At 35.7% G+C, this 27,042-nt stretch overlaps 1 protein-coding gene across 1 annotated transcript; it reads left to right on the top strand.

Moving 5' to 3' along the window:
• Positions 1-1,174: 1,174 nt before the first annotated feature.
• Positions 1,175-26,511, top strand: LOC306851576 (ATP-binding cassette sub-family G member 1-like). The gene is made up of 15 exons (XM_079387920.1): positions 1,175-1,496; positions 3,057-3,300; positions 13,701-13,818; positions 14,301-14,433; positions 16,135-16,185; positions 16,614-16,759; positions 19,672-19,795; positions 19,893-20,007; positions 20,634-20,782; positions 21,192-21,293; positions 21,931-22,099; positions 22,216-22,316; positions 22,814-22,972; positions 23,128-23,246; positions 23,734-26,511. Exons 1-15 carry the CDS (start codon positions 1,434-1,436, stop codon positions 23,960-23,962), a joined length of 2,022 nt encoding a protein of 673 aa, XP_079244046.1. The 5' UTR covers positions 1,175-1,433; the 3' UTR covers positions 23,963-26,511.
• Positions 26,512-27,042: the final 531 nt, after the last annotated feature.

Genomic DNA, 27,042 nt, shown 5'->3' with positions numbered 1-27,042 from the left:
AACTTTAGCCTTAAAAAAAAAAAAAAGTATAGGCTGCTTATGCCATGCATGTGATGTAACGCTGCATTGTGGGTGCAGGTTTTTCTTTCAGTACTATATACACATGAGCTGTTAGCATAGTCAATGTCAATTTTGTTTTAGGAAGTGTTTTATACCTACCTCGATCACACTATTTCACAAAAGTACAGATGGTAAAATTAATATATATTTTAGAGCTACATTTAGATGTATAAATGCTACATTTATTTATTTAGTTACTTTATTAATTTATTAGAACTACTATAATTGATGGATGTGTATCAGTTGGTTATAATGGTTTATTTATTGGATTTGTAACAGAATTTATTTTTTTCTTTCTACTTGATATGCATTGTTTTGTACAAGTTATGGGACATTTTACGCTAAGACCCGATCAGAATCACTGCTGATAGGAATAGCATTGTTAACCTAAAAATGTAGACCGCACCATTATGTTTAGAATGACCTGATTTCACACTTATATGTGTGTTTCTGCAGTGGAAACTCATTGATAAACAGATAGTTGTGGAACTGCGTACAGCCAGGAATGCTGTCAGCAAAAATGCACTATTCAGGACCCACTGCATCGGCAACAGCAGCTCACATGCAGTACCTTGTGACTGGGACACACACACACACACACACACACACACAGTCTGAAAAAGTGTTGGGTAAAGAACCTTACCATACATATGTATGTATGATTTATTTGTTCATTTATTTTAATAATAATAATAATAGTAGTAGTAGAATATATTCTGACAATAAAATGGGTATACATTTAAATGAGTACGATTATGGCTGTTCATTTCTCTGCCAATAAAATGTAATTTTCAGTAATCAGCCACCAGAGGGAGTGGGTGAATTAAACCAGTTCTGCATGCTTTATTGATAGAATAAAAAGTTGAGCAGTGCATTGGCTATATTTCATTTCTGTTAAGGCTCTCAACTATTTACAATATCATATATTAGCTCTATATTAGGCGATGCATAATAAATAATGTAGAATTCATTTTAATAAACATTTTGATTTAATGCATGCTACATATAATAGACTACTAGCTGTATATGGACTGTGCATTTGAATTGTAGCTTATAGTCCAAATATAGTTGCACGTGACATTAGTCACTTGTTCTGTGCGTGGCGTCTCGCGTCACGTTTTATCAAAAACAGTACATCTTTTTTTTTTAAACACGCCTGGCAGACCTCTCCGGTGCGTTCCGTTTTGTCGCAGAAACGCGTCGCGTCGCGTGTGTATCGCTGCTGTGACGTCACCCTCTAAACACGGAGCGCAGGTAGGTCGCGTGTAAACAATAACAGAGGCGAGGAGCGCGAGGAGAGCTCAGGACCAAACAGATGCTACATCTCTCTGCACCGGACACAACCGGAGTTTGTCGCAGCACGTTTGACAGGAATGGCGTGTCTTATGGCAGCCTTTTCAGTCAACAATACTACAGTGACCAACTCCATCATAATGGTAAGATTATGTTTCAGCTTGTTTTTAAACATTTTTTATTTAATAATCAGATTTCATATTTTTTAAACATATTCTTAATAAGCTGGATATAAATGCTTCAGTGGTATGTACTTATCTGTTGTCATAGACTGCATGACTTATTGCAAATGCACAATTCTTAGTTTGCAAAATCAATATTTCCCTCAAAATGTAATGCTAGGACTAAATTTGCTCAAATTGAATAAATTATTAAAATTTCACGTGATGATGTGGATTTTAATATCCTTTTATATTACATCATACAGTTTTAATATGAAAAACACTAAACTGACATTTGGGCAGTACTGTTTTCCCAGAGCTTAGAATAAGCTTTGTCCGATAGTAACCTCATCTGTCTTCTGTGGCCAGAGGGAGACGGATTAGGTCGCCTCTCTTTATATTTAGCATGCGTTTCACTGATGAACTATTAATATAGGCTACTATACCTTCTTCAAATCTGCAACCTTAACACGTGTTTCATTAAACAATCAAGTGCATATACTGGTTAAATTGATGCATGGAGTTCTGTTACAAAAATACTGTCTCATGTTACAGCTGTGATGTTATTAGAGAGCAATAACATGGTCATTTGATGGTAATGTACTTCAAAATATACCATGGAAATATTGTTGTACACCACAAAAATGGTTTGGCCAAGAAATACCGTGGTTAAACCACTGTGCTTACAATGATATTATGAGAGGAATCATTTATAGGTATAAAAGTATTAAAATACAGAAGTCTCTTATACTCATCAAGCCTGCATTTATTTAATCAAAAAACACTAATATTGTGAAATATTATTGCTATTTTAAGTAATGGTTTTCTATTTTAATATACTTTAAAATATAATTTATTGCTGTTGTATTTTCATCAGCCATTTTCTTCTTCTTTTTGTTTTGTGATAGTAAATAGTTTTAGAAAATATATTTTGTATATATGCTGTTATTTTTTTTTTTTCAAAAAAAAAAAAGTGTTATTTTTTCAAAGAATCGTGAAAAATTTTCACAGGTTCAGTCAATCAAATAAATAAATAAGCAGCATAACTGTTTCCAACACTGATTATAAATCAGCATATTAGAATGATTTCTGAAGGATCATGTGACACATAGACTGTAGCAATGATGCTGAAAAATCAGCTTTATCACAGGAATGAATTATAGTTTATTAATAGAACTATTATCTTGAATTGTTATAATATTTAAAAATATTATTGTTTTTACTGTATTTTTGATTAAATAAATGCAGCCTTGATGGGCATAAGAGACAATAAAATAAATAAATCTTACTGATCCCAAACCTTTAAATAGTATTTATATAATAATATGTAACAGCATACTATTTTATATTATCTGCAATTATTTATTCAGTACTCAGTCATCTTTTTGTGGTGTACACTTTTTCTGTGTGACTTCTGATAAAAATCTTTGATGTCTTCTGAACATCTCAAGTTTGTCAGCAGAGAGCTCCGTACAAACTCCTCAGGTCTTTTCCCTCTGGGTTGCAGTGTGTTACATAAGCGCTCTGTCTGTCCTCCCTCAGAATACAAATGGACCTCCCGATCTCATGCTAGACCCCAGAACCGTGTGCGTGTCCATTGATGAGCTGATGTCCAGTCACGTCGGGAGTCAGCAGATGCCGCTGTTACAGGGACACCTGAAGAAAGTAGAGAACAATCTGACCGAGGCCCAGCGCTTTTCCTATCTCCCCCGCAGACCCGCAGTCAACATCCAATTCAAAGATCTCTCGTACTCGGTTCCTGAAGGACCGTGGTGGAGAAAAAAAGGTAAGCTGTGACCTTCAGTCCTTGAAGCACTGTAAATGTCATTTGAATGTAAATATCAGAAAAGTAAAGAATTACTATTCAGGTTTTACTACAGAATTCAGATGAGTTCAGAGAGACCCTTGTGAATAAGAGCTGCACTTAATAGGACTGAATGTGCATTTGCAGATAACATGCAATTAAGTGTCCAAAAACATAATAATATGTTCCTAAGAACACTAAAATCCATCTTTTGTGGGATGCTTCCAAACGTAACAGTTATTTAGTGTGCTTTCTTTAAATGGATATGCAAATTCTGATCAAAACAACAAATAGCTGTTAGTGTTTAGCACTTAGTTTGGTTATTCTTATCACACATAGAAAGGTGTTTATCCTGACAGAGCAAAAGACTGTCATGAATGACTGAATGAAGAATGGATGGATGAATGAATTAATAAGTAAGTAAATAAATAAAATGTAAAAAAAATATATATATAAATTAGTAATTGAATGAATGAATGACTGAATGAATGCAAACTTCCAGATAAATCTAATGATTTCTGACTAGTCTTTAGAAAGCAAAATAAAACAAATGTTTAATCAATTTAATTTCATCATTGTGCCAGATGAAGACCTGGCTGGTTGAGATGTTGCACTGTTTTGGTAAATATTAGTGCTGTCAAACGATTAATTGTATCCAGAATAAAAGTTTTTGTGTATATTTATTATGTATATATAAAGACACACACATATAGTATATATTTTGAAAATATTTGCATGTATTTACATGTATATTTTTATATTCATATCATTTATATTATATGTAAATATATCTAGTATATTAACGTAACATATTTTTCTTAAATATATACATGCATGGGTGTGTATTTATATATGCATAATAAATATACACAGCGCACACAGCAGGGAGGAACAAGGAACACGGAGACGAGGATGTAACTCAAATAATATGTCTTTAATGGAGACATCACGGCAGGGCAGGACAAGGCAAGGCAAACACAGACATCAAACACTGGGGGTAATGAGTAGACCAGACGAAATCTAACAGAACAGACAGGACTAATATCCATTTTGTGGCTCTTTATAAATAAATGAATGATTGAATGAATTTCATGCTTAGTCAGGGAAATTTAGGAAATTGGTCTGAGAATTTTGTCATCATATGGCACTTTTGTAGTGGCCTAAATGATCTATTTTCCTTTTCCTTGGAAAAATCCTTACACAACAGTGTGCAGGTTGTGTATGACATGAGAGAAAATGTTTAATTTCTGGTTCAATTATTCCTTTGTCAGTTTGAACTTGTCATTGAAATTGTACTGCATTGTGAATAATTACGGTTTGAAATGTGGAAACTTTAGCCTGAAGTACAGAAGAAAGTTTCAATGAAACTTCAGTGCCACACTCCAGTGTCGCTTCGTGTCATGAAATATACATAAGTCCAGGTCCCATAGCCAACTGGCTCATCATTCTGGTGGCTCACTCATCGACTTTGGTTCAATCCTCTTAGATTGCCATCAGCTTTTTTGTCCTTCTCCAAAAAGAACAGCGTGCTCAACACACAGCCCTGCCTACATGTCATGCAATTAGCATTGGAAACAGCCAGCAAATGCTCTGGACTGGCAAACAGCCGGACATGGATAAAAGGATCTTGTCATGAAACGATCAGGGATAGAACCATGATGATGTCACATAGTGGAAGTATGGAGCAGATGTGGACAGGCTGATTTGATCCTGGTGTTTTGTGCCATTGCAGCGATCAAAGCTTTCAGAGCCTCGGGCTGAACAACGAGACTGAAGCATTTATGCAGCTGATGTGTTATTGTCAGCTGATGTGCTATGCTATGTCATTTGATGCAGCTAACTAGGTTAACAAAAACTTCTTATTGATAATGAATACGTATGCATTGAAATATAATTATGAATATTAAACATACGCTCTTTTATATGATGAAGAATCCAAATGCTATAAGGGCATCACAGTAAACTAAGTTTACATCTTCATGCAACTTGCATGCATCAACCATCAAACTTATATAAAGTGTTAATTTCAGAGTGAAATATCATGTTCAGCGCTAAAATGATGTAGGCTTGAACATTTTTTATTCACTGAGAATCAAGTTGGAAGTAATAGATTATTTGAGGGGAGTAGTTGAAAAATAAGAAATGTGCATTTAGTGTACTTCAAATCTTAAATGTGTGTGTGTGTGTGTGTGGTACAACCAGTTGAGGAGTACAAAGACAAGTGTGTCTTGCCTACAGTCAAGCATGGTGGTGGGAGTGTCATGGTCTAGGGCTGCATGAGTGCTGCCGGCACTGGGGAGCTACAGTTCATTGAGGGAACCATGAATGGCAACATGTACTGTGACATACTGAAGCAGAGTATGATCCCCTCCCTTCAGAGACTGGTCCGCAGGGCAGTATTCCAACTTGATAACAACCACTGCCTTGCTAAAGAAGCTAAGGGTAAAGGTGATGGACTGGCCAAGCATGTCTCCAGACCTAAACCCTATTGAGCATCTGTGGGGCATCCTCAAATGGAAGGTGGAGGAGTGCAAGGTCTCTAACATCCACCAGCTCCATGATGTCGTCATGGAGAAGTGGAAGAGGACTCCAGTGGCAACCTGTGAAGCTCTTGTGAACTCCATGTCCAAGAGGGTTAAGACAGTGCTGGAAAATAATGGTGGCCACACAAAATATTGACATTTTGGGCCCAATTTGGACATTTTCACTTAGGGGTGTACTCACTTTTGTGGCCAGCGGTTTAGAAATGAATGGCTGTGTGCTGAGTTATTTTGAGGGGACAGCAAATTTACACTGTTATACAAGCTGTACTCTCACTACTTTACACTGTAGCAAAGTGTCATTTCTTCAGTGTTGTCACATGAAAAGATATAATAAAATATTTACAAAAATGTAAAGGGTGTACTCACTTCTGTGAGATACTGTATATATAAACCTGTACTTGCAGGTAGTACAATATTAAAGAAATAAAAGGCCACTTAAGCATACTTAAAGGGAGTGCACTTTAATTGCTGTTTTAACACGTTTAAGTACATTTTTAAAATGTACACTTTGTTATATTACATCAAAATAGGGTCACTTATTTTGATATTTTGACTAACATGCTAAGGGACTGGTAAAGTACTTGCTAATAATTCATTTAAAATTAATATATTTTAAATGTACTAAATTTCAGCTTTATCATTTCAAATGTGTAATTGCAAATATATTTGAATGCATGTAATACAAGACTATATATACACTGTTTCAACCCAACTTTGGGTCAAATATGGACTAACCCAACTTTTGGGTTAAACATTTAATGTACAAATTCAAACCAAAAGCTGGGTTAGTCCATATTTGACCCAAAGTTGGGTTGAACCAGCCCAGACTTTTTAGAGTGTAGTATATTTTAATTTACCATAAATACTTATCAGTACATTCTGTAGTAAACTTTAAGACAATAAAAGTAAATAACGTTTTGGTGAAATATTTTGAGAAAGCCAAAGACCTGGAATTGAGTAGTAGCCTACTAAACAATATACTGTTTCCTACTATAAAATAAGAACTGTGCAACAATAAACATTTGTATTCTACATGTTTTCACATGTACTTATTATGTTTGTCACATGGCTTCTTTATGTTCATGTATAATTCTACAAATGGCATTCAGTTATCATCTCGGAAATTAAAACTAATTTGCATTTTCAATTTTAAAATGAGTTTAGAAAAAGATGTGGCTGATACTTTCAGTTCATTTGAGACACTGGAAATGAAAGGTCAGGTCAAGTGCATTCATTGCCGTAAACAAATATTCCATGCAGTGTGCTTTGCTGTGCACTGAACATTATGACAAATATAGTAGCACATTCAGGTATATAATAATGTTCACAGAGGCATCATCCATAGGAAATGAAATAGGAAAATACATATATAGGACCAATTTTGTTTTCATGATGACTGTAAGAAAGTCTGTCTGACATGCTATAAACAGCTTTGTTTTACTGAAAAGATATAGAAAGTGATGGGCAACTTTGGCTTGTCTATTATCACTTGACTGCAATAGAAACCGGGCCTGAGCTGTCTAACAAATCTTTGTAATCCATACTTAGAGGAAAGAGAGAACGAGCAAAGGCACTGCCAGCAGCCCAGCTCCACTCTCACAGTTGGTTACTGTCGGTCAATAAACTCCAGTAACCTCTGCTGAGAGATGAGGGCGTGCTGGAACAGGATGAAACCATCAGCTGTGCACTTGTGAAGATAAGGCTGCTAATGAGCAATGCTTGTGGAGGAGGCGTGTTGATCTGTCGCTAGGTAGCTTGTCAGAATATCTTGGATGTAGATTGTTCACTTTAGGAATGACTTCATTTTTCCATCATTAATGGATTATTCCTGTTACAAAGTGCATTTTCCAGTCTTCATCATGTATGCAAATCACATGTCCCCAGGTTCTATATGCATAACTTCTAAAGTGAAAAATTGGCACTTTATTAAGAACTATTCTATTCTATTCTTGTCACGTCACAAAGGGACCCAGAGGCAAAGGCAAGTCAAAACAGGTAATTTATTGTCCGAAAATGAACTCAGGCAGTCTGTTGTTCGCTAGCCGGATCAGACATTCGCGGAACTGGAAAATAACTCAGGAAACAAACTGGAACATAGAAACAGATTTGACTTGAATGAGAGGGCAAACGGTCCCGGCCAGAAAGGAGAGCGGCGACTTTCACAGGAGACTGTATAGTCTGATAAACGATCCACTGGCCACAAGCAACTGGGAGACTGGGCAGAGATCAGGTCAGACACTCGGGAGGACTCGACTTGACTAGACAGGACAGGACTGTTTTTGACAAAACACAGAGTAATGGTAGCCGATAGAAAGAGAGCTGGCAGAATAGCTGCGAAGCACAATAATCTGACAAAGAAGTCTAGAAACGCAGAGAGAAATAGAGGAACAAATCAGTGTCAAAAGGAAACAGGTGCCGTCCCAATCAGCGCGACAGCTGAGTCTACGAGGCAGAGCAAGAAATAGAAAGGAAAAGAAAACTGGAATCAAACCTGGCTCATGGCAATTCTATTCCATTCTATTCTATTCTAATTTATTTACTTAGTTATTTATTTATTTTTAGACCAAAATAATTAATTAATTGGTTTTTTTTTTTAATAATAATTTAAATTTAAAGTTTTTTTTTTTTTTTTTTTTTTTTTGAGTACTATATGAGAATGAATTATTAGTGAACGCTTCCCATATATGTTGCATTATAATGAAAATAAACCCCTGGAGGCCAATGCAAAATACCCAGGAAGGGTCGACATGCAGTGACATTCAGTTGAGCTCATTTATTTTTTATTTTACTGTACTTGTTCTGCAACATGATGCACGTTTAGATGTGTGACCCAGAACATCAAAGTTTAAATGAGACATAACCATGAATATCTTATTGTTTAATTATCTTGATCGCTATATCTAGATGTTGCCATTAAATTTCTGAGACCGAATTTCTTCCAAATATTGGGCCTCCTTGAAAGTGTTGTTATAATTTGAGCACTCACATTATGGATTCATTGTCAATGATTGTGTCATAAATATTTAATAGTGCAGTCTGCAGGAGTGATCAATCTGTTTTAGGTATTGTTTCTGTGACCTGAAAAAGTCCTCACAACCCATCTGTCAAAGTCATGTGACCACAAGTTTATGGCTATTTAATGGCCATTTCGTTAGCACAATTACATTTTTTCTTCATTACTTAAACATGAAGTGTCTTATATACCCTTGAGAAAAAAAGAAGTGCACTTAATTGCTATTGAATCTGCACTTGTAGTGTACTTAAAAAAATAGAACTTAGAAGTATATAAACAAAGTCTTTAAAGTTAATTTTAACTTTAGTATGTATTCAGTATTGCGTTTAAAGTTTGTTTTTATGTGTATTTCAAATGTATTAAATTGCAATCATCATTTACAGTGTTGGGGGTAGCGCATTACAAGTAATGTGAGTTACGTAATCAGATTACTTTTTCAGGTAACTACTAATGCAATGCATTACTTTTTAATATACATGAAAAATGTCTGATTTACTTTTTCAAATAAGTAACGCCAGTTATTTTGTTTTACCATTTATTGACTGGCAGCTCTCCTGTTCCCATGTTGACAGAAAATCAGAAGTTTTAACATGATGATTCTGTAGTTCTAGACTAAATATGAACATGCATTTACTCATCTCACCTGCACAAAAACGGATTCAGTATTCCTCAAAATGAATAAAAACAGTGAAATCCAAATTCAGAATATGATTCAAACCTGCAATAATTAAATATGTTAAATTAAAAATAAGTATTTGATCCCATTAAGTATTTAGTTACATTTTATTAATGAGTGTCTTTGTTGCTGTCCTTCAATGATCCAATTCGAACTTACTAATAGACAAGAATGGCTTTAGTTAAAAATCACATTTGTGTTTCATTGTTGAAGTAAGAGTGTTGAATGTTGTTCTTCTGCATCCTATTCTTCTGCAATCCAGAATGGCAGCACAGCTGAAAGGTTTGTTTGAGCTGTGGCCTTCAGCCATTTCACTTTTGGTGTCAAAGGGATTTTACATTTGCCAAAAATTTACAAATTGCCGAAAAAAATTAATGCATTACTTTTAAAAGTAACTTTCCCCAGCACTGATCATTGCAAATATGTAAAAATGTGTAATCCCATATATATTTAAATGATACACAATTTTCTTTAGAAATGCCATTAAAGAATAATTTAGTTTACCATAAATGCTTGTCAGTACATTCGCAGTAAAGTTTAGCCATATACCAAAGACTTCGGTCCAAGTTCAGCTAATTGCATTTAATGTAAATTTAAGTTATAATACATTTTCATTTAATTGCGATTAACATGCAATTTAGTGTTAAAAGACATTACGTTCATTTTACATCTACGTATTTTCTTTTAAAGTATATTAGTATATATAGACAGTATGTTGAAGTTTAAAACTCTTATTCTCTGTACTTTGCCATGCCTAAAAACAACATTTTCCACAATGTTTGTGTGGGTCGAGCTTTTAATAGCATTTAAAAGCCCTTAAAGAACCTCGCACAGCCTTGAGTAATCTCCTGTATGGGTGAAAATATCACAGAAAATAATGTCTATGCCCAGCCTACTGAAGCATGTAAAAGAGCAAAGTGAACGCTGTGGTCCCTCTCCTCCTCCTCTGGTATTTTTACCTCGTCTGATCCCTCGTGTTGTAGTAGCTGCATGGGAGAAAGTGAAGTGTGTGCAGGGAGGACTAATAGCTTGATGGCTCAATTACCCATGAGATCTCCTTCATAGGTCAGAAAGACCAAAATAGCTGCCTGTTAAAGTGGCATGGAAGCAACGTTGTTTTGAATTGCACATTTGGATCGGTATTAAAATGAAGCAGTGAATGAGGTAGCCAAGCTCTTTCCCAACCGAAGCTTTCCTCACCGAGCTGTAACAAGTAGATAAGAAGGCACTGAACCTGCACTGTAACAAATAGATAAGGAGTTACTGTAAATAACCATACAAGAAATTGTAGCAAAGACATCTAGGCACGATTCAGGAGAAGCAACCCACACACCATAAGCATCATTCTGTGCTAGCTTTTTCAAGTTTAAGGCATTCATATGAAGCATAGACTTTATTTATGGAATGAAAATATAAATTAATTACTGAAAAATGTACAGTACCCAATCTTCTATCCTGGGGTGAAGTCAATATGTACAGTAGCAACTATTAAGGACTAACATTATTGTTATGATTGCGAGTTTATTGGAAATTTTGAATTGAATTTGAATTGGAAAACTATGAGTGGTGGTCCATGGCGCATGGTGAGTCATATTGCTTCTTCAGTGGACGCAAGCTATAAAAGGTTTCAGACTGTAGGAGTGCGCAGTCAGAACTTCGTCTGAGGCTCAGATTCATTGCAAAGACAGAAATTTTCGACATGGTCAAAATCATACAATGGTACTTTAATAGATATCTTGGTATTGAATGATTAATGTATTCAAATACCTTGGTATTTCTATCATTGTCCAAAATACTTCAGAGAATAACCATGATTTGTTTGTTTTACAAAAAATACCATAAAAATACTACCATGGTATTTTGGCAAATACCATGTATTGTATGTGAACTTTAGTACCATAGTGTTTTTTTTTTTTTTTTTTAGAATTAAATATTATAGAATTAAAACCTGATAACATGACCGTAGCATAGTACCTCAACAGGACTTTATTATGGGAAATGTGTACGCAAATATGTCTAAAGTAAACCACAGCAAAATCTAGCAATACCGTGGTACGTTCATGGTATGTTCTGCTTGTTGCATTTGTTTAATTTTGATATGGTGTTTTTTCATAAATTGTTTTTTACTTTGCTGTTAGTGATATGCGCCCTGTCCCGGCTTTCAGATAATTGCAGTAAACGATAAAACTATTTGCACTACAATCCAGTGTGTTTATTCCCATGATAATAAATGAAAATAGTATAAAAACAAATACCAGTTTGCAACATCAAGCAATGCAAGAAAGAAGAAGCTTTGCACATTCACGTTAAAAATGGATAAACGGATAAGACAAAGTCATATAAAGCTGAAAGTTACTGTGTGATAGCGGTTATGCGTTAGATACAATAATAAATATGGGCTCTACATTAGAAAACGTGAAGATATGAGCCCAGCCTGTGAGGAGGTGCTTCTAGCAGCTGAAATCATAATCAAGCTCAACTATATCTCAACCTATACTGACATAATCGTGCAGCGGTGGATGCTCTATGTAAAATCAACATGAATGTTAAGTACATTGTTGATGCTCTAAATTATTTGGTTGCGTAGGATGTGAATGTGTGTAGGCGCTTCATTTGACTACTGGTCAAACTTACATTTAACCCCAGGGCACAAATTTGTGTTTGCCAAGCGATTTGAATGTTGTTATGGGGCATATCATATGCCTCATCTGATTAAACCCAGTGCGACATGAGTACAAGAGTAACAGAGAATAGTTTTTTTACCCTACTGTGGCGGTGCAAAAGAAACCGTAATGTAGTGCCACAACATGGTGTTCTATAGTATTTTGACTTCTTGCACACTTGATCATGACTCAAAGTAACCTCGGTGTCCCTCGTGGCCAAGAATAGCTCTCTCTTCTGTCACATGCTGCACATCAGGTGCACTAAGCACAATCATCCTGCCGTTATTTGCTTCAAAATAGAGACTGTACCACTTCAGAAACAGTGTGATGCACCTTTCTGTATTTTTGGGGTTACTATAGTGTACAATCAGAGGGAGAAACCCTGGGATCTTGCACTAAAAGAGGACGGGGAAGGTCAGAGGTATTTGTGTATTGCTCTGACGGATTGTAAGCACAATCCAATTACGCTGGCAGCCACTGCAATCAAATGGATTAGCATCTCAGCTTCAGCTACTGGATAAATAACAGGTTATAATCGGTCATCCTGTGGATGTCCTCTTTTTGCTGCGTAAAAGCATGAGTTATCATGATAACACGTTTACTATTAGCTAGTTGCTTACCTTGCCTACTATCAATACGCAGAAAATTAGGAGTTTATTGAGGGAAAACGCTTAGTTAATAGTGTTACTGTTATCATTTCCAAACTGTCCTATAGCACTTTATATACTAAACAAGAGAGGTCATATAACCCTGTGAAAAAAAGTATCTATTTTAGCATATGCTTTTAAAAAGATTACTTTAATAAAATATAATTAAGTAGTGGACACTTAATAGCATGTGATTTGAAAATATATTACAATTTACATGTTAATTGGAATGAGCTGAACGATAGATTTCTATTGACCCACTTAAGTGCATCTTTATATGTATTTGCATAATTACTTGTATTTTGTTTTAAAAAAGTTGTACTCAACATTTACTCTACATTTTTAGCTTTATTGGTGATTTGAAATAGTTTATTAAAATGTGAGTTTGGCAGGCAGTTTTTCTTTAGATTGATGTATTTTACATTAATCAGGAACCTAAACATTTGTTCAGTTGCTTACCAATCTGCACACAAAGCTGCTGTAAGATGGTGAAGAATGCATTATACGTCTTGACAAAAGAATGAATGTTATAGCATCAGCTCTTTATTCTTTGATATTGAGAAACAAAACGTTCAGTTAGAGGTAAGAACAGGGTTTATCTAAAGATACGCACACTGGCAAACAGGTTCACTCACCTGGAAAATTTCTGAAACCCAATGGTGAACAAATAATTAGCCCTTTTCACCGACCATTATGTAAGCAGGAGAATTTGAATGAGACTTTGGCAGGTACATTATACAATTGTGTGGGACGGCTCAGGTTGTTCATTGAGCTTATTATCCAGACTGTGGAAGGTTTCTCACAGGGCCACCTCTTTTTTTCTGTTCTACCTTGTGTCAGGTTACAAGACCCTTCTGAAAGGGATCTCTGGGAACTTCACCAGCGGTGCTTTGGTGGCCATCATGGGACCCTCAGGGGCCGGGAAGTCTACATTAATGAACATTCTCGCAGGTTACAGGTTAGTATGACCATAAAATATTGCATCAAACATGAAGCATGTGGCACTAACTATTTTACATTTCGGTGAATTGGTGTGAAATTTGTATGAAGATCCATCTGTAATCACAGCTGTCAGTGGGACACCGAATTTGCCACCAATCACTAAACAGTTACGAACTCGACATATCCAGCACAGCCATAGTACATTTAGCTTTTTTTGTCTCGTCTCCTGGAACCTTTTCATTATTTATTTAAATATATTCTTTTTGTGGACACTTTTATGCAAAGCAGTTTACAAATGAAGAATGCCTGAAGCAATCTGGACGATTTAGCGGTTACTTTTGATATGATGCTTCTAGCAGTGCCTTCTATCTAGTAAAAAAGTAATATTTAAAACACATTTATTTCATACTAAGTATAATTCAGATCTATTAACATATTTACTGACATATCACTCAAGACTTGCTGATATAAAAATAATTACTATTTATTTATACACAGGGAAACAGGCATGAAGGGGGAGATCCTGATTAACGGGCAGCCCAGATATCTGCGATCTTTCAGGAAAGTGTCCTGCTACATCATGCAGGATGACATGTTACTGCCACACCTCACCGTACAGGAAGCCATGATGGTGCGTGTCTGCTGAAATGATATCACTGAGCTGCATTAGTGACACGCAATAGTGGCTAATGAAGCACATGAAGATAGCGTATCCAGGAAACAGTCTTTTAACAAGTAAATCCAATAGGAACAGGGGGAAAAAACTCAGGTGTAGGAAAACACAACCACATATAACGGTGACAAGATCAGACACTGAACAAAGAGAACCAAGGGCTTAAATACACAGACTGAAGGAATCAACCAGAACTGAAACAGGTGCATAATTAATTAGGAACCACTAATGACCAGGAAAAAGGCAAAATGAAAACAAAATCATTACAGTAGCTCCCAATGTATCAGTCAATACAATTAAGCACACTTCTTTTCACAAGGGTAGGTACTGTATAGGCAAAAAAAAAGTGCTACGGATGTGAACAACACGGAAAATTGAACCCCATCCAAATTTATTTTATTTCTTTATGATGGACGAAAGTTTCGGAGGCAATGTGTAAACATGACACACGAGGTTGTATTTATTTTTTAACGTCCGAAAATTTCGGATATGAATTTCGGACCTTTAGGTAAAAAAAAAAAATTGTAAGTAAACTTTTTTCCCTTGCAAATAGCCCATTTCACACATACATACTTTACTGGAAAATTACCGGTAAATTACTATTAAGAGATCATGTGTGAACAGGCCCTTTTTAAAAAATCTGGGAAATTCAATCCGGTAATTTACTGTATGAGAAGTTGTAACGTTACCAGTAAATTACTGGAATGATGCTATGTGTACGCAGAATGAAGATTACCAGTATGAGTATGTATTCAGAACACAGTGGTGTAAGATGTCTACTCTGGGCCAATCCAGAGCTGTTGAAATTCTAAATTCAGTCGGAACATTCTGATAGATGACACATTTACTCCGCACGGTGTAGTTCGGTTTGAAGTATCTGCATTAATGTGAATGTTTGACACAAAAATGACAACATCAACAAAAACACTGTCCTCATATACCACTCCATGTTTACAAACACAACACCAGGAGGCGCAGCCATTAAGAGGTCATTTTTATTTAATGATGTCACAGAATTTACCGGTAATTTGAAACCGATGTGTTAATGGTGCCTTACCAGAAACAAGACGGAATGTCGTTGGTTGCGTAAACAGCACATTTTTGAATTTACCGGTAAAATCATTCTGGTAATTTTACGGTAATCTACTGGTGTTACTGTGTGAAAGGGGCTACTGTTATTGAGTAAAAGTATGAACATCCGCTTTCAGTAGTAATGTATAAATCACCCAAAGGGCTTAAAATAATTTACTTTACATTACTCTTGTTGCATATATCCTCTGTATACACTCTAAAATATGGACAAACCCAGCGATTGGGTTGTTTTTGACCCAGCGGTTGGGTTACTGCCCAGAAGGTTGGATTAAATATTTTACCCAACAGTTTTTTTTGCTGGGTTTGTCCATTTTTAACCCAGCATTTTTTAGTGTAAGCTTTATATTAAGCCAAGAAAAGCACATTAAAAATACCAAGCACATTACCTCATGGTAAATATACACAACCAGAAAACATGTAATCAGCTCTCACTGCTAGTTTCACAGGAAAACGTCTCATGTGATTGCAGTTGTTTTTGTGTTGTTGAGTTCATGCAAATCCTTCTGTTAGCTTTAGTTGTACCGCTAATGCTCACCATCATCTAAATCGCTCACTCTCCCTGCTCAGGTTTCAGCTAATCTTAAACTCCAGGAAAAGGATGAAGGCAGACGTGAAATGGTAAGTGAGAGGCGTGTGAATTTCTCCTACTGGTTATGTATGAACGGCCTAATTTTTGGGACCTTTGGTAAAGGTCAGCCATCGGTGACTTAAATATTACTTGACCTGGATGTCCTAATTAGTGAAATCACAGTAAACAAGTACACCACCATTCAAGCATTTGTGGTCAGCAAGTTCAGCTTTGCATCACAGGAATAAATTACATTTGAAAATGCACAGAAATATAAAACAATTATTTTAAATACTAATTATATTTCAATTTCTATTTTTTATCAAATAAAAAGCAGCCTTCATTATCATAAGAGACAGTTTTTACATAAAATACAAAAAAATCTTACCGACCACAAGCGTTTGAACGGTAGTTTAGATATGTATGTGCATGCGCTGTCCTTATTCCAGTGCATAATGATGCATATGTGTTGTTGTAGGTTCGCGAAATCCTGACCGCTCTCGGTTTGTTAGAATGTGCCAAAACACGCACATCCAACCTGTCCGGGGGTCAGAGGAAGCGTTTGGCCATCGCTCTGGAGCTTGTCAACAACCCACCTGTCATGTTCTTTGATGAGCCCACAAGGTGAGCCTCCTCCATACTTAAGAAAAATGGTGATTTACAGTTTTCACTCAGAAACTGCTAGTCAATTTTGCAGTCATAATCTTTATTTTATTTACTACTTCGAAAAATAATTTTTACAGTGCACGTGAACATTATGAAATGCATGGCTATGACGCAGACTATAAGTGACGTTCCTGATCCAAATATATCTCTTACCCATGAGGTTTCTCTGTTACGTCCTTGTAATGTGTAAATGCAGTTTAATTGCATATTCACTTACAGGCTTTGCCCAGTTGGGATACTGTTGGACAGTTGAGACCTGGTCTCTGCGGGCTCTGTTAAGCTCTTCATTCGTCTCTGGGATTGCCTGCTAAGAACAAAAACGATTCTCTGGAGAGCGGCAAACTAAATTCATTTTGGCATAAACGATACTTTCACAAATCGCATTTATACGATTACCATGCTTATCCAAGGATAAACAGATTCTCCTTCATGGAAGCCAAAGCCATGTGGCTTTAGATAGCTTCTATAGGTTGCACAAGAGCAGTACCGTTATCATCTGATGTCACTGAGTTAAATAGGACACATTCATGCCTCAAAGGAATATATCAGCTGAGCACCCAATCAGAAGCTTGTATGCAGCATGTGCAGTGATGTCATGGTGTTTTGAAGGCTACAGTCTCATCCTGTCCTTTAAGATTACTTAGATTACACTTAGTCTTCCACTTTATCCAGCGGTGTCTCTGTCATCTGTGATAATTAATATGGCCTTGATGGAGAGAGGTCAAGATTACAATCTAATCTCATCTCTTTAACCTTGTCTGGCCCACTTGAGCAGCACCATAGTAATAATGCAATATTGTTATATCCTATAATATAATATAATACAATACAATATATCTGTCACGGTGCACACAGCAGGGAGGACGTAAACTCAAACAATAGACTTTACTGAAGATAGGGCAGGACAAGGCAAACTAACAGACATCAAACACCGGGGGTAACGAGTAGACCAAACACCATCTCACAACACAGACAGGACTTAAATACCAGGGATAATTAACTCAAACACACACCTGGAACAGAATAAACTACTAATCACATAAAACGAGGACAGGAAACAAACCAAATATGGGCATGGAAACACAAGACACACACAACAGAGGTCTGACAATATCAGTGCTATTTTAATATTTTAAGGACATATAATTATAGTTTTTGTTTTTATATTTTCTATTTTCATTTTAATTAATCTTATTTTTTATACTAGCAGAAATAAAATAAGTTAGACTTTTATAAATATAATATTATATAATATATCATTGATATGCTGTTATAGTTAATATTTTGAATTAGGTGTTTTTTTCTATTTTTGTTTTAATTGTAAACAATTTTAAAGTTAATTGTTTTATAATTTTGTTATCTTTTGTTGTCATTTTAAAATTCTTTTTTTATGTCTATATATAGCTTTTATTTAAGTTTTAGTTTTATTTGTTTAGTACATCTAAATTTAAGTGAAACTAAATGAAAATGAGAAATGTTGCCTTAGAAACTAGCTGAAATAAAATAAGTTTACTGTTTTCCATAAAAGTTAGTTTGTTTGTTTATAGTTAAAGCTGCAGTCCGTAACTTTTTTTTGGTTAAAAATGATCTAAATTCAATATTTGAGCAAGTACATAACCAGCCAGTGTTCAAAAGTGTATCTCCTTACCTTTTCACAACAGTTAGCTTATAATACTGTTTTCTAATTTGAGTGGTACGGGTAGGTTTTCGCTGGAAATTCAAGCATGGCAGAGCATCATTACGTCACGTCTGCAAACATAAAGAAGTTGTCCCGCAGGTGGATCCTGCAGGAGGTGGATCATTTATAGCCTTTTCTCACAGCAGCTAGAATAATTAAATCTATCATTTTGATGGCGGATTGTAATCCAGAAAGGATTATGAGTTTATGAAACACATGTGAATGAGATTAAATTATATTCCAGTTTTAAATGTGCTTCTGATTACAGATATCTTGGGATAACACTAGATTTGTATTTTAAAGAGAATCAGTTCGAAGGGAGCATAGTTTACTTTTTTAAATAATTTCTTAATATGAAATTCGAATGGCATGACAATTAGAGATTAGACTGTACAGAAATTGAAATCTACACGCTAATACACACTATACTCAGTCATGCAATGTTGATTTTGCTTACATTAATAATTTGACAATAAAGTATAACAATAATAATAATTTGCAGGGTTTGATGTGATGTGAGCTAACCGATCTTTAGATTAAATCACCATTGGTAGCGCGATTTATTGTAATGCTTTTTTCCTCAGTTGGTCAGAACAAACATGGCAGACTTGTTATTTACTTGTTCAGATGACAATATATGGTGAAAATTCTTATTTGGCTCATATATTCCAAGACGTAGGCTTAGATTCATCCACGCTGGAGCCGTGCCGGAGCACAACCCACGCAAGGAAGATAATTCTGCACAGAGCTGCAATTCCATGTTTTCAAACAGAGATGGCGACAAAGAGGCAAAACTTACGGACTGCAGCTTTAAGACAGTTTTTTAATGATTTTATGTTTAGTTAACTATAATAATGCAATATAATATAATATACTACAATAATAAAAAATACTTGCCCCTGTTTTTATTAGAATGAAAAGTACTGTCTTGGTGTAACTCTCGTTCCTTGAAGAAGGGAACGGAGACGTCACGTCCCAATTCATCAGTTTGTATCGATGTGACGTTGAACGTGACTGACTGAATGGGACTGATAGATAAATAGTCATTTTTGGGAAGAGAGACGGGAGAAGGGAATTGGTACATAACGTAGGACCACAGAGCCCCACAGCTTGATCATGTATGTTACTGCTGTGACACGGCTCCAGCCACAGGAAGCTGCTAACCGTCATTTCTCTGTTTCTCTCTCTGAAGTGGACTGGACAGTTCATCCTGCTTTCAGGTGGTGTCTCTGATGAAGGCTCTTGCTCAGGGTGGTCGAACTGTCATATGCACAATTCACCAGCCCAGCGCTAAAGTGTTTGAACTCTTCGATAAGGTGATCATGATTTTATATTCATACTTCAATATTTTTAAATGCATGCTGTTATGCGAAATGCTGTCTCTTACACCTTATTCTTGGTGTTTTTTTCCAGCTTTATGTCCTCAGTCAAGGCCAGTGTATTTACAGAGGAAGAGTATTGAGCTTAATCCCTTATCTCAGAGAACTGGGACTCAACTGTCCCACCTATCACAACCCTGCAGACTTCAGTAAGAAAATAACGCTCTCAGTACACAGTGGTCCAACGTTAACATGCACGCACACACACAAATTCACTAAACTCAGGAATTGCAGGAGTTTTGCTTTCAGAAGTTGAAGAAAATCTAATTGGAAATCACTGAAATAAATTATTATTAGTATTATTATTACTGCTGTTCCCTTGAATATTTGCAGTCTTTTTGAAAAAGGTCTCTTATGTTTACCAAGGCTGCATTTATTTAACTGAAAGTGCAATAAAAAAACAGTAGGCTAATATTGTGAAAATGTATTACAATTTTAAATAACTGTTTTCCATTGTCATATATTTAAAAATATATATCTTTTGCTGTGATCAAAGCTGAATTTTCAGCATTATTACTCAGAAATTATTCAAATATGATGATTAGCTCCTCAAGAAACATTGCTTATTTATTATCAACGTTTAAAAGCCATTGTGCTGCAAGTTTTACCAGTTCACTCACCACTGACATGTTATTTTTAATTCTATCTATATGTAAATTATTAATATAGTGAGAGTAATAGAGAGAATGAAAATAATACACATCTGTATTCTCAGTACAGGTGTCTTTTTGAGTTGCTCAGCAGAGTCTGAGAGTGTTTTTATTCATTTCTTCAGTAATGGAGGTGGCCTCTGGTGAATACGGTGACCAGACGGCTTGGCTGGTGAAGGCCGTTCAAGAGTGCAAGTGTGAGAAAGACTACAAAAGTGAAATGAATGGTAACGGGGTCCATAATCCCTTCCTGTGGCACAGACCATCCGATGAGGTATGTAAATACATAAAGCCTTTATGTAACATGATGCAGTGGGTGTTATGTCACATGGGATCTGTAGTATATCTATACAACACTTTTTTTAGGAAAAATGGCAGTGCAAAAATTTTAAATTTAGGGGTACACAGCTTTTCACTGGGGCAGTACCTTCAAACAGACAACTTTGTACCTTTTTTATTCCAAAACAGTTCATAAAAATACCAAAAGATTACATATTGCTACCTTATAGATACATATTACTACTCTGAGGTACTAATATGCATCCTTTAGGCGTAAAGAAGGTATAAAGGTGTTCTTTTGTAGGTACTGCCCCAGGAACAAGCTGCACCCCAAAATGTACAATTTCTGTACTTTTTTCTTTTTGAGCGTCAATAAATGCAATAATTTAACCTGTTTTCTTTAGGACTCTTCATTGTCAGAGGGTTGCCATAGTTTTTCTGCCAGCTGCCTGACGCAGTTTTGCATCCTTTTCAAGAGAACTTTTCTCAGCATCATGAGAGATACGGTAAGCAGCATTGCCACCCTGTGGGGAAGTTTAGTAACCCAGAGCCAAATATGCCATAGAGATCATCAGCTGTTATACAACAAAAACAGTTAAACATATCCTGTAATAATATAATGATCCGATTTACCTTTTATTATTACGAGCGAGGTAATTGATTTAAATTTTGTGAGTTTTTACTGAAATTTACTGAATTGTTATTCAAAGATATATATATATTTTTTTCTTTTAATGTTTAGTGTTTTCCACCATGGTCAGTAAAAGGATTATTATTATGAATTATGCATAAATGGATAACAGATTTCCATTTCATTTAAATCATCCAATATTTTTGGAAATGTCTCGTATTGTGTGCATGAATATTAAAAACGTATATATTTATAAATGATTACGCTATATTGAAACTGATATATATATTGTAGAAAATACACATATCACATAACAGCAGAATTTAATTCTGTTTAAATTTAATTTAAATTAAAAAAATGCATCCTGTTTGCTCTCTAAATTCATATTATTTTGAAATTGAGTAACTGAGCTGCAATTCAGAAGCCATTCTCAGTTCAGTACTGATTGACACATGATAAGTAAAAACAGAAGGAACATAGGTTTGATCTGAACATGGTTTTTCTTGGTTTAGGTGTTGACTCATTTGCGCATCATGTCTCATCTTGGGATTGGAATTCTGATCGGTCTTTTATACTTGGGCATTGGCAACGAGGCCAAGAAGGTCCTTAGCAATTCCGGGTTCCTGTTCTTCTCTATGTTGTTCCTCATGTTTGCAGCTTTGATGCCCACCGTTCTCACATGTGAGTCTGTATGATTTGTGTACAAATGTCCATTATATTCTGTATGATGCACACTTTCACTAACTTGATAATAACATGCTATCGTTGCTCACTGTTCTTTCTGATTGTTATTGTAGTTCCTCTTGAGATGGGCGTCTTTCTGAGAGAACATCTGAATTACTGGTACAGCCTAAAGGCATACTACTTGGCCAAAACAATGGCAGACGTCCCGTTTCAGGTAACATGGAACAAAAGAAATTGTGTTTCCTCCTGGAAAGGTGCATGCTTGGTTGTTGGGCTCAACAAGATTATTAGCAGGGTTTCCTCAGAGTACAGAAACATAACAGGTTAAAAACAGAACAAAAAGCAGAAAAGAGGGAACACTATGTTTATGGCATAAACACATTATTGGAGCTTGAAGCAGATTTAATTTTCAAATCACTGTTCACCCAGTTTAGACATATCCTGCTTCAACATTGCATAAGCAGCCTTTGGTCAGAAATCAGAAATGTCCTCTAGTGTCTCTATAAGAAATATTCTCCAATTAGGTGGGAAAAAAAGTTTTTTTTTTTAACAAAAATGTGTTCCAAGGTCACAAGAAAAATCCCAAGGTCACTAATCAAATTCGCAACATTGAATGGACGAATATTCAGATTGTCCGTCTTCTCTCTGAAACTGATACTTCAAAATACTTTCTGAAAAGGATAAATCTGAGCCATCTTTTCTTCCTCACAGATTGTGTTCCCAGTGGCCTACTGCAGTATAGTGTACTGGATGACATCTCAACCTCCAGATGCAGTTCGTTTCATACTTTTCCTGGCTTTGGGGACACTCACGTCACTGGTTGCGCAGTCACTGGGACTGTTGATAGGAGCAGCATCCACATCATTACAAGTAAATACCTCAATATGTTTGACTCATCTGGTATTGTTCTGTCATATGCTTGATATTATGTGAACAATTTGGCTCATTATCAATACATTGCGATGCCATAGAAAATGCATGTTTTAATGTTGATATAATGATGCAGTATTGTGTTTCTTTGACAGGTAGCAACTTTTGTCGGTCCTGTCACAGCCATCCCTGTGCTGCTGTTTTCTGGCTTCTTTGTCAGTTTTGACACCATTCCAAAATACCTCCAATGGATATCATACATTTCCTATGTCAGGTAACGCAACCTCAGGAAATGTTCCTTATAGCTTAGACTCAGTATTGAGCTGTGGTAGATACTGTATGCACCAAATTCATTCTTCTGGATTATTTGAAATTAGGAACAGCAATTACCTTTAGTATGTATCATCTGAAATTATTTGTACTTTAGTTATTTATACCTGAAGACCACAGGAAATAAAAATGTGTGCTTAAGTGTGTTAAGAGACAGTGACTTTTATTTAATTAATATGATATAATCTGCAAGTGTAGTTTTAACAATATACTTGAAGTACACTGCAAGTGAATATTAAATACATTTAAGTTCACGTCTCTAACAGAAACCATGTAGGAGATGTATAGTGGTTAAAATATGAAATATCTGGCAATAGTTGCAACACAATGCTGCTTTTGACCAATCAGAATCAAGTATTCCAGAGACCTGTATAATACAACAAAACAGGATACCAGTATATCTAAAGTGGTCTTCTTCTAAATCCTTTCAGATATGGTTTTGAAGGAGTCATTCTGTCCATCTACGGGCTTGACCGTGAAGACCTGCACTGCGACAAAGATGAGACATGCCACTTCCAGAAGTCAGAAGCTATTTTGAAGGAGCTGGATGTTGAGGATGCAAGGCTCTACCTGGATTTCATTGTACTGGGCATCTTTTTTGTGTCGCTCCGTCTGATCGCCTACTTCGTCCTGCGATACAAGATCAGTGCTGAGCGGTAGACTTGTGGAGGACCTGATGGACTGTCGAGACTTTACTGCCCAGGGAGGGCTAGGCTGAGAAAGCCAAAGCAGAGAGGATTTGTTCCCTCCAAACTGACCATCGCCATGTTTTCCCACACTGGACAGAAACCTGGGCTCAACTTGAAGTCACAGTATGTAGATGTCCAGCTTTTGCGTGCTTTTATAAGAAAACAAAGAGCTTAGAACGCAACAGTTTTGGGGCTCAACCAAACGTCTGTACGGATAGAGAGAGAGACATGGCCGCTCTGAAGAAAACTCGTAGAAACTGATGAAAGACTTTCACAGGAACAGTTCTGATTTTGACTGAAAAAGTAATAATGCTGTTTTGCGTGATCGTATTGGAGAGCTGGAATCTGGCCCTTGTGAAAAGAAGTGTGTTTAAATGTGCACTTTTAGTGTACTTCAAATCTTAAAACGTACTTGCAGATAATAAAATATTAATTAAATACAATACCACTTAAGAGAGTACACTGTCATGAGTGTTTCTTAATACATTTAAGTACACTTTTAAAAAGTGCACTGTAAAAACATCAAATCAAAAATCTTAGTTTAATATAAAGTACTTGATTATAATTTAAACAGTAGTGTGTTATTTGATATTACATTTCAAGGTAATATATTTTAAATATGCTATATTGTAACTTAAACATTACAAACATGAATATACAAATATACATGAAAGTTTTAATTGAAACCACATTATATTTTGTTTCACCATAAATGCTTTTCAGTACATTCAGCATTAAACTTTAACCATATTTCACTGACAACAGAAGTAATTACATATAAAGGTGTACTTAAGTGGGTCAAAAAAGCGCTCTAAATTTCAGGCTGATTACATTTAATATACACGTACACAAATGCCTTTTCATTTAATTGCAGTTAAAATGTGATTAAGTGTGCAAAAACAGTACAATTGGTTTACAAGTATATTCTTTTAAATTACATTATTTCTTCAATAAGTACTATTTTTAAAAAGTATGCTTAAGTGTGCTTCTTTTTCACAAGGGTGCCCAGGTTGAGCACATAGATGTAGATTGTTTTTGTTCCTATTTATGGTCTGATGTAAAGGACAATAATTAATTGCTGGTCTACCTGACATTCCTTCAACATTACTGAAAAGCTCTCATTCTGTCGGTAATGGCTGCTTCTCTTGTCGTGGGATGATAACTTGGGTTTCAAGCCCATCAGAGGAACAAATAAAACCGTTGTATGCACATACTGTGATCATTAATATAACACTGAAAGAGAGCTAAAAGCCCAAGATGACTTGATCTCATTAGAATGAAAAATGCATCAAATCCTAACTGTGTGTAATTTTTGTGCTACTAGTGTCACCAAACACAACTGCAAAAATAATGGCAGTTTTCAAAAAGGTTTCTTGAGCCCCTTCTGCCATTGGTAGAGCAAACAGTCTCGCCTCCAACTCACAGATGTTGTAAAAAGTAACTGGCTTGCTGGGGAAGGCATGTGGTGACATTTAATTCATGCTGACATTTTGGATGTGTACTTTTGGGTTAATCTGTGAATTTCTTTTAGGATTCAAAAGTACATGCATCAGCTTTAAAGCTCAATACAGCATGTTTGGAAAATTGGTCAATAGACTTTAATGACTTTTGCCTGTGTTTGTGGGGCCACATTATGTCTGATAAACCATCTTCATATGCAAATAAGAATTTTGCCAGCTTTTGCAAAATGCATGGCTTTTATTTGTTCATTCAAATGTCAATTATTGGATCTCATCACTGTTAACAAACTAAAGTTTGGTCGCAAACCATTACATTTTCTTTCTAAATTCAGAAATGTCTTTTTGGTTTACAATTTCACGTTTACTGCCTTTGATTTTCCTGAATTATTGATTCAAAGGTCATATAAGTAATCATAGAGGATCTCACACACCTCCATGTGGCGTTTATCAACCAAACATTTATTATTCACATTAAACGGTCATTGATTAATGCTTTATTCTTTGTTGACATCTATGCACAGATTTCATGCTTTCTGGTTATGGGACATATAACAATGCAAAAGTGAAAATGGAGACAAAAATGAAGAAGAATGTTATTTATTATCTGTGTTCTTTGTATTAAGGTCCACATTGCATATGTTTAGTGAGCTTCAAGATATTCACTAAACATTGCAGGCACAATGTGAATGCTGAGCTTTAACTCAAGTGTTATGGCCATTATAATCATACCAAACCTTGGACCTTGATGTGGAAATCGATGCAATCTTGCTACATATATTACCTCTGTTCTTTTGGTATTTCTGCATAGAATGTAGAGCATATTTTTTTTATCTGTTTTTAAATATATGTTAATTGTATATTGTTTTTATTATTTAGTTTGCTTCTTTGAATCTTGTAAATGAAATGTAGAATTAAAATGAAAGAGGTTGCTGCAGACATTCAATGTTTTAAAAGTTATTTCATATGCCACATCTGAAATGGTGTTCTACGATATGTTTCTGCTACATAAATTGTTACATTTTAGATATAATGATAATAAAGATTCATTGTTTTCAAAGTGATTGTGCTTGTTTTGCTCTGTGTCATGAATCTGAATGCTTTACAGGCTGTTTTTTTTCTCATGCTGAAGCAGCGCTCGTTGATGGTTCATGTTCTACTTGCGAGGACATGACCATGATCCACTCATGAGTTGCATTCTTTTCAAACAAGTGGCAGCTCTTCTCAACTGCTTCTTGCTCTGGTGCTTCTACATCAGGCTGCAGCGATGTGCGTCATTGGTGAGCAAAAGGAAGGGAGTGATGTTCCACCAGGTGAAGCCCCACAGCTCTCTAAGTCCTCACGTCCCCACAGCTCCACACTGAAGAAACAAACAGAGGCCATCAAATTCACTGACCACTATAATGGTGACTTAAAAATTGCGATTTTCTTCTTTGGTGATTCTGCTTGTTAACATCAGGTGTGTTCAATACTGGTCAATCATTTCTTAATGAATCTCTTAATTATCTCATTAACTTTAACACTGCTTCAGTGTTACTATTAACTAGTGATGGCCAGAAGAAGCCTCATGAAGCTTTCAGCTTTTCAGCCAAGT

The sequence above is a fragment of the Barbus barbus genome (assembly GCF_936440315.1).
Source record: "Barbus barbus genome assembly, chromosome: 31".
NCBI lineage: Eukaryota > Metazoa > Chordata > Actinopteri > Cypriniformes > Cyprinidae > Barbus > Barbus barbus.
The sequence above is the reverse complement of the archived record's forward strand: the minus strand, read 5'-3'. Positions and strand labels throughout refer to the sequence as shown.